This window comes from Callorhinus ursinus, unplaced genomic scaffold (genome assembly GCF_003265705.2).
Source record: "Callorhinus ursinus isolate GAN/ISIS: 27379988/994484 unplaced genomic scaffold, GSC_fseal_2.0 scaffold19, whole genome shotgun sequence".
Lineage (NCBI taxonomy): Eukaryota > Metazoa > Chordata > Mammalia > Carnivora > Otariidae > Callorhinus > Callorhinus ursinus.
This window is the reverse complement of record NW_027397081.1, coordinates 1501527-1516201: the sequence shown is the minus strand read 5'-3', so window position 1 is coordinate 1516201 and position 14675 is coordinate 1501527. Positions and strand designations below refer to the sequence as shown.

General features: G+C 44.3%; 1 protein-coding gene across 4 annotated transcripts in view; it reads right to left on the bottom strand.

Annotated features, from left to right (window-relative positions):
• The window catches only part of DYNC2H1 (dynein cytoplasmic 2 heavy chain 1), a 376065-nt gene that overhangs the window by 202585 nt on the left and 158805 nt on the right, over positions 1-14675 (bottom strand). For 2 of the 4 annotated variants that reach the window (XM_025893740.2, XM_025893745.2), the window contains exons 71-75: positions 12753-12818; positions 10993-11043; positions 10188-10265; positions 4952-5083; positions 4578-4650 (exon numbers count right to left, since the gene is read on the bottom strand). In XM_025893740.2, the coding sequence (XP_025749525.1) occupies positions 4578-4650; positions 4952-5083; positions 10188-10265; positions 10993-11043; positions 12753-12818 (400 nt within the window). Of the gene's footprint in view, positions 1-4577; positions 4651-4951; positions 5084-7362; positions 7549-10187; positions 10266-10992; positions 11044-12752; positions 12819-14675 lie in introns of those variants that run through there. The other 2 variants (XM_073903658.1, XM_073903659.1) reach the window with 2 other exon arrangements.

The window sequence follows — 14675 nt, the reverse complement described above, 5'->3', positions numbered from 1 at the left end:
GTCAACTCATCTTTGACAAAGCAGGAAAGAATGTCCAATGGAAAAAAGACAGTCTCTTCAACAAATGGTGTTGGGAAAATTGGACAGCCACATGCAGAAGAATGAAACTGGACCATTTCCTTACACCACACACAAAAATAGACTCAAGATGGTTGAAAGACCTAAACGTGAGACAGGAGTCCATCAAAATCCTAAAGGAGAACACAGGCAGCAACCTCTTCGACCTCAGCCACAGCAACTTCTTTCCAGAAACATTGCCAAAGGCAAGGGAAGCAAGGGCAAAAATGAACTATTGGGATTTCATCAAGATACAAAGCTTTTGCACAGCCAAGGAAACAGTCCACAAAACCAAAAGACAACCAACAGAATGGGAGAAGATATTTGCAAATGACATATCAGATAAAGGGCTAGTATCCAAAATCCATAAAGAACTTATCAAACTCAACACCCAAAGAACAAATAATCCAATCAAGAAATGGGCAGAAGACATGAGAAAACATTTTTCCAAAGAAGACATCCAAATGGCCAACAGGCACATGAAAAAGTGCTCAACATCGCTCGGCATCAGGGAAATCCAAATCAAAACCTCCATGAGATACCACCTCACACCCGTCAGAATGGCTAAAATTAACAAGTCAGGAAACGAGATGTTGGCGAGGATGCGGAGAAAGGGGAACCCTCCTACACTGTCGGTGGGAATGCAAGCTGGTGCAACCACTCTGGAACACAGCACGGAGGTTCCTCAAACAGTTGAAAATAGAGCTACCATACAATCCAGCAATTGCACTACTGGGTATTTACCCCAAAGATACAAATGTAGGGATTCGAAGGGGTCCGTGCACCCCGATGTTTATAGCAGCAATGTCCACAATAGCCAAACTGTGGAAAGAGCCAAGATGTCCATCGACAGATGAATGGATAAAGAAGAAGTGGTATATATACACAATGGAATATTATGCAGCCATCAAAAGGAATGAGATATTTGCAACGACGTGGATGGAACTGGAGGGTGTTATGCTGAGTGAAATAAGTCAATCAGAGAAAGACATGTATCCTATGACCTCACGGGATATGAGGAATTCTTAATCTCAGGAAACAGACTGAGGGTTGCTAGAGTGGTGGGGGGTGGGAGGGACGGGTGGCTGGGTGATAGACATTGGGGAGGGTATGTGCTATGGTGAGTGCTGTGAATTGTGCAAGACTGTTGAATCACAGATCTGTACTTCTGAAACAAATAATGCAATATATGTTAAGAAAAAAAAAGAAGAAGAACTTAGCAGGAGGGGAAGAATGAAGAGGGGGAAATCGGAGGGGGAGACGAACCATGAGAAACGATGGACTCTGAGAAACAATCTGAGGGTTCTAGTGGGGGGATGGGTTAGCCCGGTGATGGGTATTAAGGAGGGCATGTACTGCATGGAGCACTGGGTGTTATACGCAAACAACGAATCACGGAACACTACATCAAAAAATAATGATGTAACGTATGGTGATTAACATAACATGATAAAAAAAAAAAAAGTGGAGAGCATCTAAACGAAGAACAAAGAACAGCATTGCTGAGAGACGAAATAAGCCAAAAGCACAGAAGTCGCTACTGGACACAGCAATATGGTGGAAGACACCGCTGAATGTACCGAGAGCAAGCTCATCGGACCACTGGCACGGACGAGCAGGACACAGAGTGAGAGCCGAGGGACTGGGTTACTGCCGTCTCTCATGAGGGACACACTGCCCACACGTCCTGCTGCAGAAGCAGCTAGAGAGGGGGACGTCTGTAGGACAGGGGTATGGAAAAGAGCATGATGGCAGGAATAAAACACAAAGGGCAGATGGGTTGGCCTTTCATAGGGCAAGGCCGTCACCCATGGGACAGAAGGGAGAGCAGAACAAACAGAGTGCCCGTGCAGCCACTTGGAAGGTTTGATGACGAGAAGTGCAGAACTCCTGTCTCACTGCTTCTGTTTTCTCAAAAAGGCTGTTAAAAGGCCACTTCCATCAGCCAACTTCCAAGTGGCAAATACAGGGACAGTTTTCATATTTTTTAAATATATATGGCCTACCGTGCACAATTACTTACCATGTGTGTCTACGTTTGGCAACACATTAAATGTCTCAGTCACAAGATTAAGTATGCTCCTAAGTATTTTTTAACACAGACACTAACATCTTTTTTCAAACACCTCATTTTCCAGAATCAGAAGTTAGATATCTGTAACTCTTAAAGAAGTTACTCTCAAAATATGAGAACCAGTTAAAGCACTTCACAGGTCAGCTGATTAGAATGCGTATCCTTTGACCGGTACCAGCAGCTCTCCCCTCATATTTGGTAGCAGTCCCTCCCCCACCCAGGACTTCTTGGGGGGTAACCGCTGTTTCATGTATTTCTGGCAGGATCAGCTGCAGAGGGGATCGTGTTACCCAAGCCAAGCGCAGCAGAGTCCTTCCTGGGGTTCTGAGGATGAGGCTGGCTGCGAGGGAAAGTTCTCTTTCATCACAAGCTTTGATGCTATCCCCAGGAGGTCGGCAGCCTCATGCACAGAATACACATGGACCCCGAGACTAAGGGCAACACACAGGTGGGACACAAATATGAAGAGAGAAGAGGAAAGAGGGAAGGGAAACGGAGAGAGAGCAAGAAAGAGTCCCCGAGACCTGCAGGCGCTGAGGCCAGCCCTGCCTCTTCCTTTGCTGAATATACTGGCTCTAGCTTTTCCCCCGTTTCACTGCAGTGACTCTGAGCTGGCATCTGTCACTTGCAACCAGGAGTTAGGTGTATCAACATCCTGCCAGACCGGGGTATAAATAATGCAGGAGACAGACAGGGAGACATTTCCCCCTCATGCTTAAGGAAAGGGAAGCCCAGAGCAGGAGCAGATGCATCTACACAGACACATCAGCAGCCAACCGAGTGACTGGTCTAACCGGGGCCTCAAAATGCCTGCACATGTGTGCACACGCGTGTCCTGCCAGAGGGTAAAGCAGAAGGCAGCCGATAGGTGTGGGCTGAATAGTGTCCCCCAAAAGACAGAACTTGAAGCCATAATGGCAATACCTCAGAGTGTGACCCGATGTGGAAACAGGGTCCTGCCAGATGGAATTACTTAGCTTCCGGTGAGGTCATACTGGGGTTGGCCCCTCATAAAAAGTCAGACAGGGAAGAAAGAGCTACACAGGGAAAATGCCATTCGGATCAAGCAGGTAAGCCAAGAAAGACCGGACAGCCAGCAAACCACCAGAATCCAGGGAGGGGCAGGGAGGGGTTCTGCGACAGGGTTCGGAGGGAGTGTGGCCTTGTGGAAACATTGAGCTTGGACTTCCAGCCTCCAAAACCGAGAAACGACACATTCCTGTTGCGTGAAGCCAGTTGGTTTGTGATACTTACGGAAGACCCGGAAAACTAATATTTGGTGAGGGTGGTGAAGGATGTGTGTTTGAAATAACTTTACCGAAGGTTTAAGGATACGCCTTATTAATAGGAACACGAACCATGGAGCTTGGTTTGAATTCTGTCGTTTATTAGCTGTGGGATTCTGCTTCCTCACTTTTAAATAGGTATTTATAGAAAGAGCCCCTCACAGTGCTACCCTGAGAATTAAGAGCAGATATGAGTGCAGCGCGTAGTGAGAACAACTTAAGGGTCAGCTGCCATCCGATTACCACGAACACGCGAGTTTACACAAGAGAGTGTGTCCACTAGAGTAAAACCGAAGCTAAGACAACTCCCCGAGATATGACCTGCTGTATCGACCCCAACAGCTTTACAAGCGCACACCGGAATGATTCCTCAGTAAAGGTTGCCAGGGAGGAGCATGGAAAACCCAGTGTATATTTTTTCAATTTCCTAAAATTCTGTGCTAAGCTTGTTTATATGAAGAATTCTAATTTAATGAAAACATACATAATAAAAAAATTTTAAAATTTCCACATAAAATTTCACGATGACTGAAATGTTAAAAGAAATGGAGAATTTCTAGAAAAAAAAAAGTCAGCATACTTTTTTACTTAATGCCAGATTCTTCATTTCCAGACTTCCTGTGGTTTAGAATAAAGATTCGCTCTTCTTGGATCACTCCATACTTCAACTAAAATACTTCACGTCGTCCTTCCTTAACATAGTTTTTCCAAATTCTCTTGAGCAAATCAAGACATGGTAGAGTCTATTTACAAACGAGTAACTTTTAACCCTTTCTGATAAGACTGAGAGGTTTTAAAAACGGACTGCACAGATTGTAACCTAAAAGACAAACAAATCCTTCACTTTTCGTTGTAGAGCAAAAGCAATTCATTTTGAAGGCTTCCCCCCCCCAAAAGTATGGTTATTTCTGTTTCACTTTAATTACCTAAGTCCTAACGAAGAACAAACGCCCGAGGGTCTACAGGGCTTTCACCGTAAAGCGCCTCAAGTCCCGCGCCCTAAGCACGTCCAGGGCGTGCACTACGCAGCAGCCTTCCCCCGCCAAGCGCAGCCCGTCGCACACACGCTTCTTGCTCCCGGGGAGGCCCCGACACGGAGGAGAAGACGCGCCCGCGCGGCGGGGCGGCGCCGGCCGAAACGCACGGAGCCGAGTACTCACCCAGGGCTCTGCAGGCAAACAGGGCCATGGCGCTCTGCAGTCTGTCCGGCCGGAGCGCCTGCACCACGAGGAGCTGCGGACGAAGCGCAGGGCAGTTTCAACAGCCAAGCCCCAGCCGCCTCTAAGGCAGCGCCACCGAACCACGCCCGCCGCGCGCGTCCCCCCGCGGACGCTCAGCACCGGGCACACGAACCGCTGTCCCGTCGCGAGAAGCGCCCCACAGCCCGGGCGCTCCCCGCGGACAGGAGCCCGCGCGGACAGACCCCCGCGGGCGGGGGCGGGGGGCGGCCGACCAGGGGCTCTGCGGGGGGTCCCGGGCCCACGCGGACAGACGGCACGGACGTCACACGTTTCTCGGCAGGTGGCTGACTCACCTGCTGAAACAAGGACACCTTCTTTGCCAGGATATGCGGAAACTCTTGCTCACACGCCGAACTGTGATAGTAGGTCCGCCACAGAGCCACGTCGTCCAAGCACAGCGTCTGGTAGAGGCCGGGCAGAGCCACCTAGAACACAGGCAGGCCGGCGCGGTGCGCGACAAGCGGGCGCAGCGGGTGCGCGTGCGGGGTGCGTGCGTGTGCGTGGGGTGAGTGCGGCTGTAGGGTGCGTGCGCGTGTGCGGGATACGTGAGCAGAGTGCGTGCGTGTGCGGGGTGCGTGTGGGGTGCGTGCGCGGGGTGCGTGTGCGTGTGGGGTGCGTGTGCGTGTGGGGTGCGTGTGCGTGTGGGGTGCGTGCGCGTGTGCGCACGCGGCTGCGAGTACACGGGAGCCAGTTACGGACGGACGTGCACCGCCGTCTTGCCCTCCCACGGGCTCCTCTAATCGTGTGTAGACCAGAGTGGGGCCGACCTACCCAAAAACCCAGAAGGAGATAAAATCAAACTCTTCCGAAGTCGTGAAATCGGCGTCTGGTCCCTGTGGGGAACAGCACGGCCACACTGCGCGCCACAGCGGGTTCGAAGTCCCGCCCGATCGCCCAGCGCCATCACAGCCTTCGGGAGGCCGGTCCACCGCGCGCTCCCCCGCGGCGCCTCCGCACACGCGCCGCTTCCTCTCCCGCAGACTGTCTGAGTCTACCTGCGGCCCCACCTGCGGCCCCACCTGCGGGCCCCACCTGCGGGCCCCACCTGCGGCCCCACCTGCGGGCCCCACCTGCGGGCCCCACCTGCGGCCCCACCTGCGGGCCCCACCTGCGGGCCCTCCGGAGGTTCTCCGCAGGGTCCACCGGGCCTGCACCAGTCGCCCAAGCGGCACCGTCCCCGGGGCTCTGCTCGGCAGCCCTCTCCTCCCACCGCAGACGACCCGCTCTGCCAACCCGCATTCTTCATCTTTCTCAGCCTTACCGAGGTATCACCGACAAAATCGTACATATTTAACAAGTGCTTCGATAAGCATTTGTACGGAGAAACAGTAACCCCAATGAAATAATGCACCTCTGTTAACTCACAAGTTCCCCTTTTTTTTGGAGTGAGAACACGCAGAATCTCCTCTCTCAGTACCTCGAAAGTATCCTCCGCAGTACCGTTAACACTGGGCCACCGGCTTACACTAGGTTCTCCAGAATTCACCTTATATGCAAACATCTGTACCCGGTATTTCCAGCTTCGCCCCATTTCACCCACCCGCAGCTCATGGCAACTTCCATCCCCCTTGCAGCTCTTCTGAGTTCTAATTTTTGTGGATGAATATATCCCATTACAGATGGAAAGACCACACGCTCCTCACCCGTTCATCCACGGATGGGTGCTCTCAGTTACAATAATACACGTGGGAGTGTAGGTATCTCTTACTGATTTCCTTTCCTTCGGATTTATGCCCAGAAGTAGGAAGTAGGGCTGCTGAAGCATACGGTAGGTCTATTTTTAAGTTGTCGAGGACTCTCCATAGTGTTTTTCACAATGGCTGCACCAATTTGTATTTTCACGAATGCTGCACATCTTCCCTTTCCTCGTGAGCTCGCCAGCATTTGTTATCTCGTCTTTCCGATTACAGCCCTCCTAAGACTTGTGCACTGACACCTCACTGTGAGTTAATTTGCATTTCCCTAATGATTAATGATGTTGAGCACCTTTTTTGTATATCTGTCGGCCATTTGTATGACTTCCCCAGAAAAATGTCTGTTCAGGTCCTTTGCCCATTGAAAAAAATTTTTTAGTATAGTATACTTTTTTTGAGATGCGACATCAGTCTCAGGTGCACAACACACTGATTCAAACCTCTATGCTGTGCTCGCGCAAGTGTCGCGCCACCTGCCCCCTATCACTGTGATAGTGACAACTATCACAACACCCTGACCGCACCCCTCGCTTTGCCTTCTGCTCCCATGACTTACTCGTCCCACAGCCTCACCCATTTTGCCCATCCCCCCCTTCCTTCCAGCAGCCTCTCCCCCAAACTTTTACCAACACCGGGCTACAAGATCAGAAATGTAAATCTGTAGAGATGGAGAACTTCTATTAAAAATAATGGTGAATTCGGAAGACCTGTATCTGGAGTACTAGAATGTCACATAATACAAACCCAAATCAAATGCTTAAAGATGCTTCATCCAAGTTGCTATATTCATTTCTAAATAACCCATTATATTGCCCAAATTTCATTATGTAACTTAACTAAAAGTGAACTTATACAGCAGAAAATAAGTACATTTCACTTTATTTTTAATAAGTGATCTAAGCCTATTAGGATAACACTTGATGGTAGTCTATTACATTTTGTGGCAATTAGTGTATAAGGGCCTGCTGCTACCAACTGATGAATTAGTGTATAAGGGCCTGCTGCTACCAACTGATGCTACACCTTGTATAACCAAGATGCTTTTGGCTAGAAATCTGAGGCAGTGAGGCAGGGTGCTGGTTTCACGTTAGACTCTGGTCAAATCCCCAGGGCTGTACTCAGCGTGGCGCCAACCGTATCACACTCGGGTACCTGCTAGATTCTCTACAGGGAGGTGTGCTCAGCGCAGTCTCTTCCTATCAGAAAACATCGACTTGTCACTCCACGGGCACTGTGCTGACTAGTCGTAGCCACTAAGTATATGACTAATGAGAAAAACGATTGACTGATAACAGAGCAGAATCTACTGATTTGATTCAACAGATATTTGTGAACAACCGGCAGTCCAGAGTGGTGAACAGCTCAGACTCGACCACAAAGAGCCCCACTTCAAATCCTGACTCTACTTTCCAAGTGACCACTTCGCTCTGTGCCTGGTTTTCTCACCTGTCTAGTGAGGACAGTCACAGCAGGTACCTCATCGGGTTGTAATAGTCAGTGAGGTGATCTACTTTCAAATTGTGCATAATGCTGTGCACCCAGTAAGTCACCAGTAAGTCACCAGGAACCGCGAGCTGCCCCTGCAGTCTTTACTATGTGCCACTGCCATGCAACAGCAGCTGCACCGAGCAGGGGAGGGAAGACAGAGAACAAACAGATGGACACATTCTGACAAAAGTCTGTCTGTCTTGGCTTTGGCTCCCCACAGAAGCACCCAGGAGGCCTGAGTCCAGAACGCAGACAGAACTGTTGGCAGCTGAACTTTGGAACCGCGTTTCTACCCCGCGGCCCGCGCCCCGCAGCCTGCCCTCGGCACCCACCTCACACTTGGGAATGGGTGGGGGAGGAGGAGATGAGGAGTTGGGGCAGACAGAGAGAAGGAAAACACTGTAGTTGGAAAATCGAGATACTGAGGGCTTGGACTTTGGTGTCAGAAGGCCTGAACTGAAATCACAGCTCCCAAAACTCCCACCTGGTTTGATCCTGGCTCAATTATTTAGCCTCTCTCCACCTCGTGTTCCTCTTTTCTAAAACAGGCATAATTATGGTCTCATCAGGTTATTGTGATGATAAAGTAAGATAATATATGTAAAGTATTTAGGATGATTGCTTGGCACATAACAGATCTTCAAAAATATGTGTTAAATTAAGAAGAAACCTGAGGCTCATTCATTTAACTCACTACTACTGACTTTCATTTCTCATGTGTAAAAAGAGAATTTAATAACACCTGTCTCTTAGGGTAGAATCACTAAATTGTATGCCTGAAACTAGTACTGCCCTATATGTTAACTAACTGTAATTTAAATAAAAACAAAAAAAAATAAATGAGATAATCCACTTAAAAATGTTTTATAAACATAATAAAACAATGTGTATTATAAACCTTCTTTGAAGAGGAAAGCTGTCTTCTCTAAATATTTTACATTTCTTTACTTAAATAGAAATGAGTATGTGGGGAAAAAAAGCATCATTGCAATCTTTAGGTTACAAACGTAAGATTTTTCCCCAAGTGTGACTGGAGATCAGCTGTTCAAACAATTATTAATTTTCCCATTAGGAGTTTATGAGCCAGGTCTTATAACCGTGTCAAAAGTATTTCACTAGGTGACAAACTCCTAGAAAGAAGGAACAAAGACTTTCCTACATCTGTGCTCTCCACTGTCAATAAGTATATTATAAATACTTAATAAATACCTTAACTCAATAGAATATATGAACAAGGCAAAACTTACATCACCTATTTTGTCATTAGCTTGTCCACTCATAATCTTAATTTGTGCAACCAAAAAAAGTACCTAACAGAAAACTAACTGTGCATCTGGAGCACAGTAGGCACTGAATAACCAAAGGAATGTATGAGTCAGGTTTTACACTGGATGTCAGGGACATCACGTTTGACAAGGCACGGATCCTAATCTCAGTGCACTTACAACCTAGGAGAAGAGGCAGACACACTGCATCGTTCTGACTCAGTATGACAGCTGCTGTGATGTAGGGATGTTCAAGATATATGTCAACAGAAGAGACAGAATGAAGAAGGTAAGTCTTCAAATGTGAAATCGATGTTTGACAGGTAAACACAGCCACAGGGCATTCCAGGTAGAGGGAGTAGCAACACGAACTCTAAGTGCAAGAAACAGTGAGGGGTGGACTGGAGATAAAATGGAAGAGGTGGGCAAGGAGCAGGTCATGGGCCGTCTTATCTTTCATGCAAATGACAATGGACTTTATCCTGTGAGTGACAGAAGCCATCAGAAGGTTTTAATAGAGTGCAAACTGAATTATAAGTCAACTTTTAAAACAGAAGACACAGTGAAACAGAGAGGCCTGAGGTCAGAAGCAGAGGCTCTGCAGCAAAGCCCAGGTGAATGATGAGAGTCAAAACTCGGGGAGTGATCGCAAGGATGGAGAGGAGCTGCGGGTGAGGGATATTTCAAAGATGAAGAAAAGCAAGAGAAACAGTTTGAATTTGAAACTCCTAAGCATCATACTGCATCTCATTACCAATCCTGAATTATTCTATAAATAAGGCCTCCACTTTCCATATTAGATCTTTTGTTTACTTACCCTTCTATTCCCTGTGGGTGTGCAGCACAGAATCTTGTGCAATGGAGACCAAATATGTATATGTTGAGTGGAAAGATTTAACTAAGGATTAAGGGACTAATCAGAACAGAATAATTCTCTGATATCCTTTTAACCAGGGATTTGATGGCACATACACAGCAATATCAACACTGAGTATTAATAGGGAGCACGTAAAAAAAATAAAGCGGTAACTCAAATAGAGAAGAAGTTTAAGTACTCCCCACAGTAGAAAAGTCATGAATACCTTCAGTGTCGCCACCGCCCAGCTTCGTTCCTGGTCTATCCAAGATGGGAGCTGATCCCGGATCCTCTGCTGAGAGTCCTTTATAAGAGCAATTATTCTCTTTGGTATATTTGGTAAAATTCAAACTTAGAAAAATCAACAAGTGACTACTAGCTAATTTTACAAACACTGATTTGAAAACTCATTCTATGTATTATTAATTTATTTTACTATTGTAAAATTCTATATAACAAGGTATAGACAACCATTTGCACAAATGTTGCATTCCTTTTCATTGTGCATAATCTTTTATGAAACTTCAGAAAAATGTAATAAAATATAAAAAACTGCCATAAATTTTACATCATTTTTAATAATATCCTGCATATCAGACATAATCTAGATTTTGCATTACAGTTTGGGTATGCTGCTTTGAAGAAAAATATTATTCGTTACATGTGCAAATAGAAAATTAGCAGAGAAAAAGCTAAATTTGAAGTTATCAAAAATTTTTTAAAAAATTTTAAACTTCAGTTATAGGAGAATTTTCCTAGTCATAACATAAAATTTTATTTTTCCAGGATTATAAAGCATATTACTTTCTTAGTATCTAATTAGTATTATTCTCATGAGAATATATGTCTCTACAGACAAAAAATATTTAGGTCCATTTTATAATACAGTAGTAGAGGCAAGGACCTGTTCCTCTAGTTAAAGTATAATTTCAACAGTACTTTAAAGTTCCTCTGAAGCAAATAATATCTCATGAAGTCAAAGCCAGAACTATTTTCCCTAAGGGTGAAAGAATTTTATTATTTTTACTTACAGCTCTCCGCAACATGTCTCCAACAACCACACCTGTAAACGTATCCCATTCCTATTGAATAAAAATATGAGTAAAACAAAAAATATAAAAATACTAACAAGTTAACAGAATTTTCTCAGTTTCCCTATAAGAGAGCTTACAGTGCGGCTTTCTAAGGACATGGAAAAAAAATAAAACTCATGTCACATCTTCCCACTTCTGGTACAACATTAACATCAAGAATGAGTTTGTGTACCACATAACACATTCCTATGCAAACTACGAGAAATCATTTTATTAAAGCAAAAAATGTAACTACAGTTTCTCTCCCTATATATATAATGTTTCAACATCGAAAAATTTACATGTCATGTTGAGTCAGCATTTGTCTTAATTTGCCCCATTACATGCCATTTTTCACTAATAAATAAGCAATAAAGTGCACCAAAAATTTAAAAATTGTGTATGCTGGGAAAAAATAGAGAAAAGTACTTCCATTAACTTATCTTTTCCAACAGATTAGAAGACTGCCATTATTTTTTTAAATTAATCCATAGAATCATGACTGACCCAGGGTTACAGAATCTGGTGCTCCAAGAAAATCTGTCTTTACCCCGACCTCCCCCCAGATAATAATGGGCACTATCATATTCTTTGTTACATATTGTTCAGCAAATAAAGAAAAAACATACAAAATTTGAGAGCAATATAGAAAAAAAACAAAATTACTGCCTGCTTCCACCCAGCATGACCACTTACTGAAATTCTACAGTCACAAGAGAATAGAAATGATTACTATTACTAGGTGGGAGTCAGAGAAAAATGTTCTCCTTTCCCAATAATTACATATACTCCAACAGGGAACACTAGGGAATATTAAATCTTACACAGTGTGGAACGTACTGATCATGGTGAAAAACATGGTACAGGAGGAGGGAAAGGCATCAAAGCTAATGGTGGAAATAAAAGGAGTCAAATTAACAAATTTAGGAGAAACAATACAAGTCAGCCAGAGCATGTGGAATTAGAAACCAAGAGAGAAAATAGGCATGTGGAAAGGTCTGCGTGAAGTATACAAATAAGGAGAATCCAGGACATGAAATCTGACCAGGTAGAGGTGAAGGTCAAAGCTCACTGTCCATATACTAGTCCCTCCCACCCTGCTACTCTACTCACTTGATGATAATGGCATCAAAACCAGAAAATCACTTACAAATAATTTGTTTCTAAATGTTAGAATCACACCAGAGATGGATTAGTAAGCTCTAACTTGAAGGAGGTTCTTTTCAAGTTGGAGAGAGGATGATCGGGCAGACCAGAAATAATGTTATAGACAAAGAAGATAAATTATACATAAAAAAGACTAACATAAGGCTTCGGGCCCCAGGAAGCTTCTGAGAACTGCCCACCCTCTTGCTTCACATGCTGACTCGGAGCAAGTCAGCGAAGGGAATAAATAAGGCAGGTACACAACCGTATTGTTTCACTTTGTGCATGTATTAGCTCCACCACCCGGACAGGCAAGACAAGCAGGGGACCGGGGTCTAGAAAGGTCTAGAAGCACGGTGGTAAGCCACTCTGCCTCACCATACCTCCGAATAAACACTTGGCTCACCCAGAGGGGAGAAGCAGAAATCAGCATCTTACACTAAATTCTAACTTAGTAAAAAATAGGTTGATAGATAATTTCCAGACTGAAGTTATTTCTAATCCAACCATAAATCTGCCCATTACCAAACTTCTATGTAACTCTAACATTTTCCCACTTTATTCTCACTTACATTTTCTTGAAAAAGTTCAGGATGCATGCCTCGAACAAAATGCAAAGCGAACATCAACTGATCAGCCTAAAAAGAATAACAAATGTTATCTTGCTGTTTCTAAATTTGTGTTTTTGGAAAAGCATAGTCCTGACATTTCAGTTCACAAAATCTGTGTTCTATCTTTAAATTGTCTACTTTTAGCAATATAAGAAATGACTATTCAGGTAGCACCTATACAGAACATTTCTGAGTGGCAGGTGGGAAGGACAGAGAAAGTACAAAGTTTTAGAGAAAATGCTAAAGATCAGTCATTAATGGTTGGTTATGACCATTAACGGTTTAATGGTTGTATATGATGATCACATACAACCCATTAAAAAAATATGTTTATTTAACTAGCTGAAATCCAATTTTGAGGTCTGAATCAGTCATTACCAAGAAGATCAACCTCCTGCGTTAGTTTTCTTCAATTTGTCAGTGTGTATGCTTACATGATCCAGAACATTCTATACACCCCTACATCAAGACACTTCATTTCTAGAAAGTTATGCAAAGGGATGATGAATGTATTCATAGATAAGAAATGAGGATATTTAATGCAAGATTTTTTATTATGGAGGAAAAACTGAAACAACCTAAATGTTCAAAAGATTATCATAAATAATATTCAAATGAAAATATATAGCATAGCCCATACAATGGAAGGAGAGGCAATATGTTTATATAAACATACAAGGATATATATCTGCCGAAAAATATTACAAAATTGGTTATCAATTTTTATCCGTGATTTATTTTTACAACTATAGGTTATTTTTGGTTTCTTCCTTTTCTCTTAAGTGTATTTTGTAAATTTTCTAAAAAAAGCTTATCTCATTTCTGTTACAAAATACAGTAAATGCTTATTTTTTAATTGTTATGTTAATCACCATACATTACATCATTAGTTCTTGATGTAGTGTTCCATGATTCATTCTTTGTGCATAACACCCAGTGCTCCATGCAGAACGTGCCCTCCTTAATACCCATCACCAGGCTAACCCATCCCCCCACCCCTCCCCTCTAGAACCCTCAGTTTGTTTTTCAGAGTCCATCGTCTTTCATGGTTCGTCTCCCCCTCTGACTTACTCCCCTTCATTCTTCCCCTCCTGCTATCCTCTTCTTTTTCTTTTTTCTTAATATATCTTGCATTATTTGTTTCAGAAGTACAGATCTGTGATTCAACAGTCTTGCACAATTCACAGCACTCACCATAGCACATACCCTACCCAATGTCTATCCCCCAGCCCCCCCCCCCCCCCCACCCCCCCCCACCCCCCCCACACCCACTTTTTTTTCCGAGATTAAAAATTCCTCATATCAGTGAGGTCATATGATACATGTCTTTCTCTGATTGACTTATTTCACTCAGCATAACACCCTCCAGTTCCATCCACGTCGTTGCAAATGGCAAGATCTCATTCCTTTGGATGGCTGCATAATATTCCATTGTGTATATATACCACCTCTTCTTTATCCATTCATCTGTCGATGGGCATCTTGGCTCTTTCCACAGTTTGGCTATTGTGGACATTGCTGCTATAAACATCGGGGTGCACGGACCCCTTCGGGTCCCTACATTTGTATCTTTGGGGTAAATACCCAGTAGTGCAATTGCTGGGTCGTATGGTAGCTCTATTTTCAACTGTTTGAGGAACCTCCATACTGTTTTCCAGAGAGGTTGCACCAGCTTGCATTCCCACCAATGGTGTAGGAGGGTTCCCCTTTCTCCACATCCCCGCCAACATCTGTCGTTCCCTGACTTGTTAATTTTAGCCATTCTGACTGGTGTGAGGTGGTATCTCATGGAGGTTTTGATTTGGATTTCCCTGATGCCGAGCGATGTTGAGCACTTTTTCATGTGTCTGTTGGCCATTTGGATGTCTTCTTTGGAAAAATGTC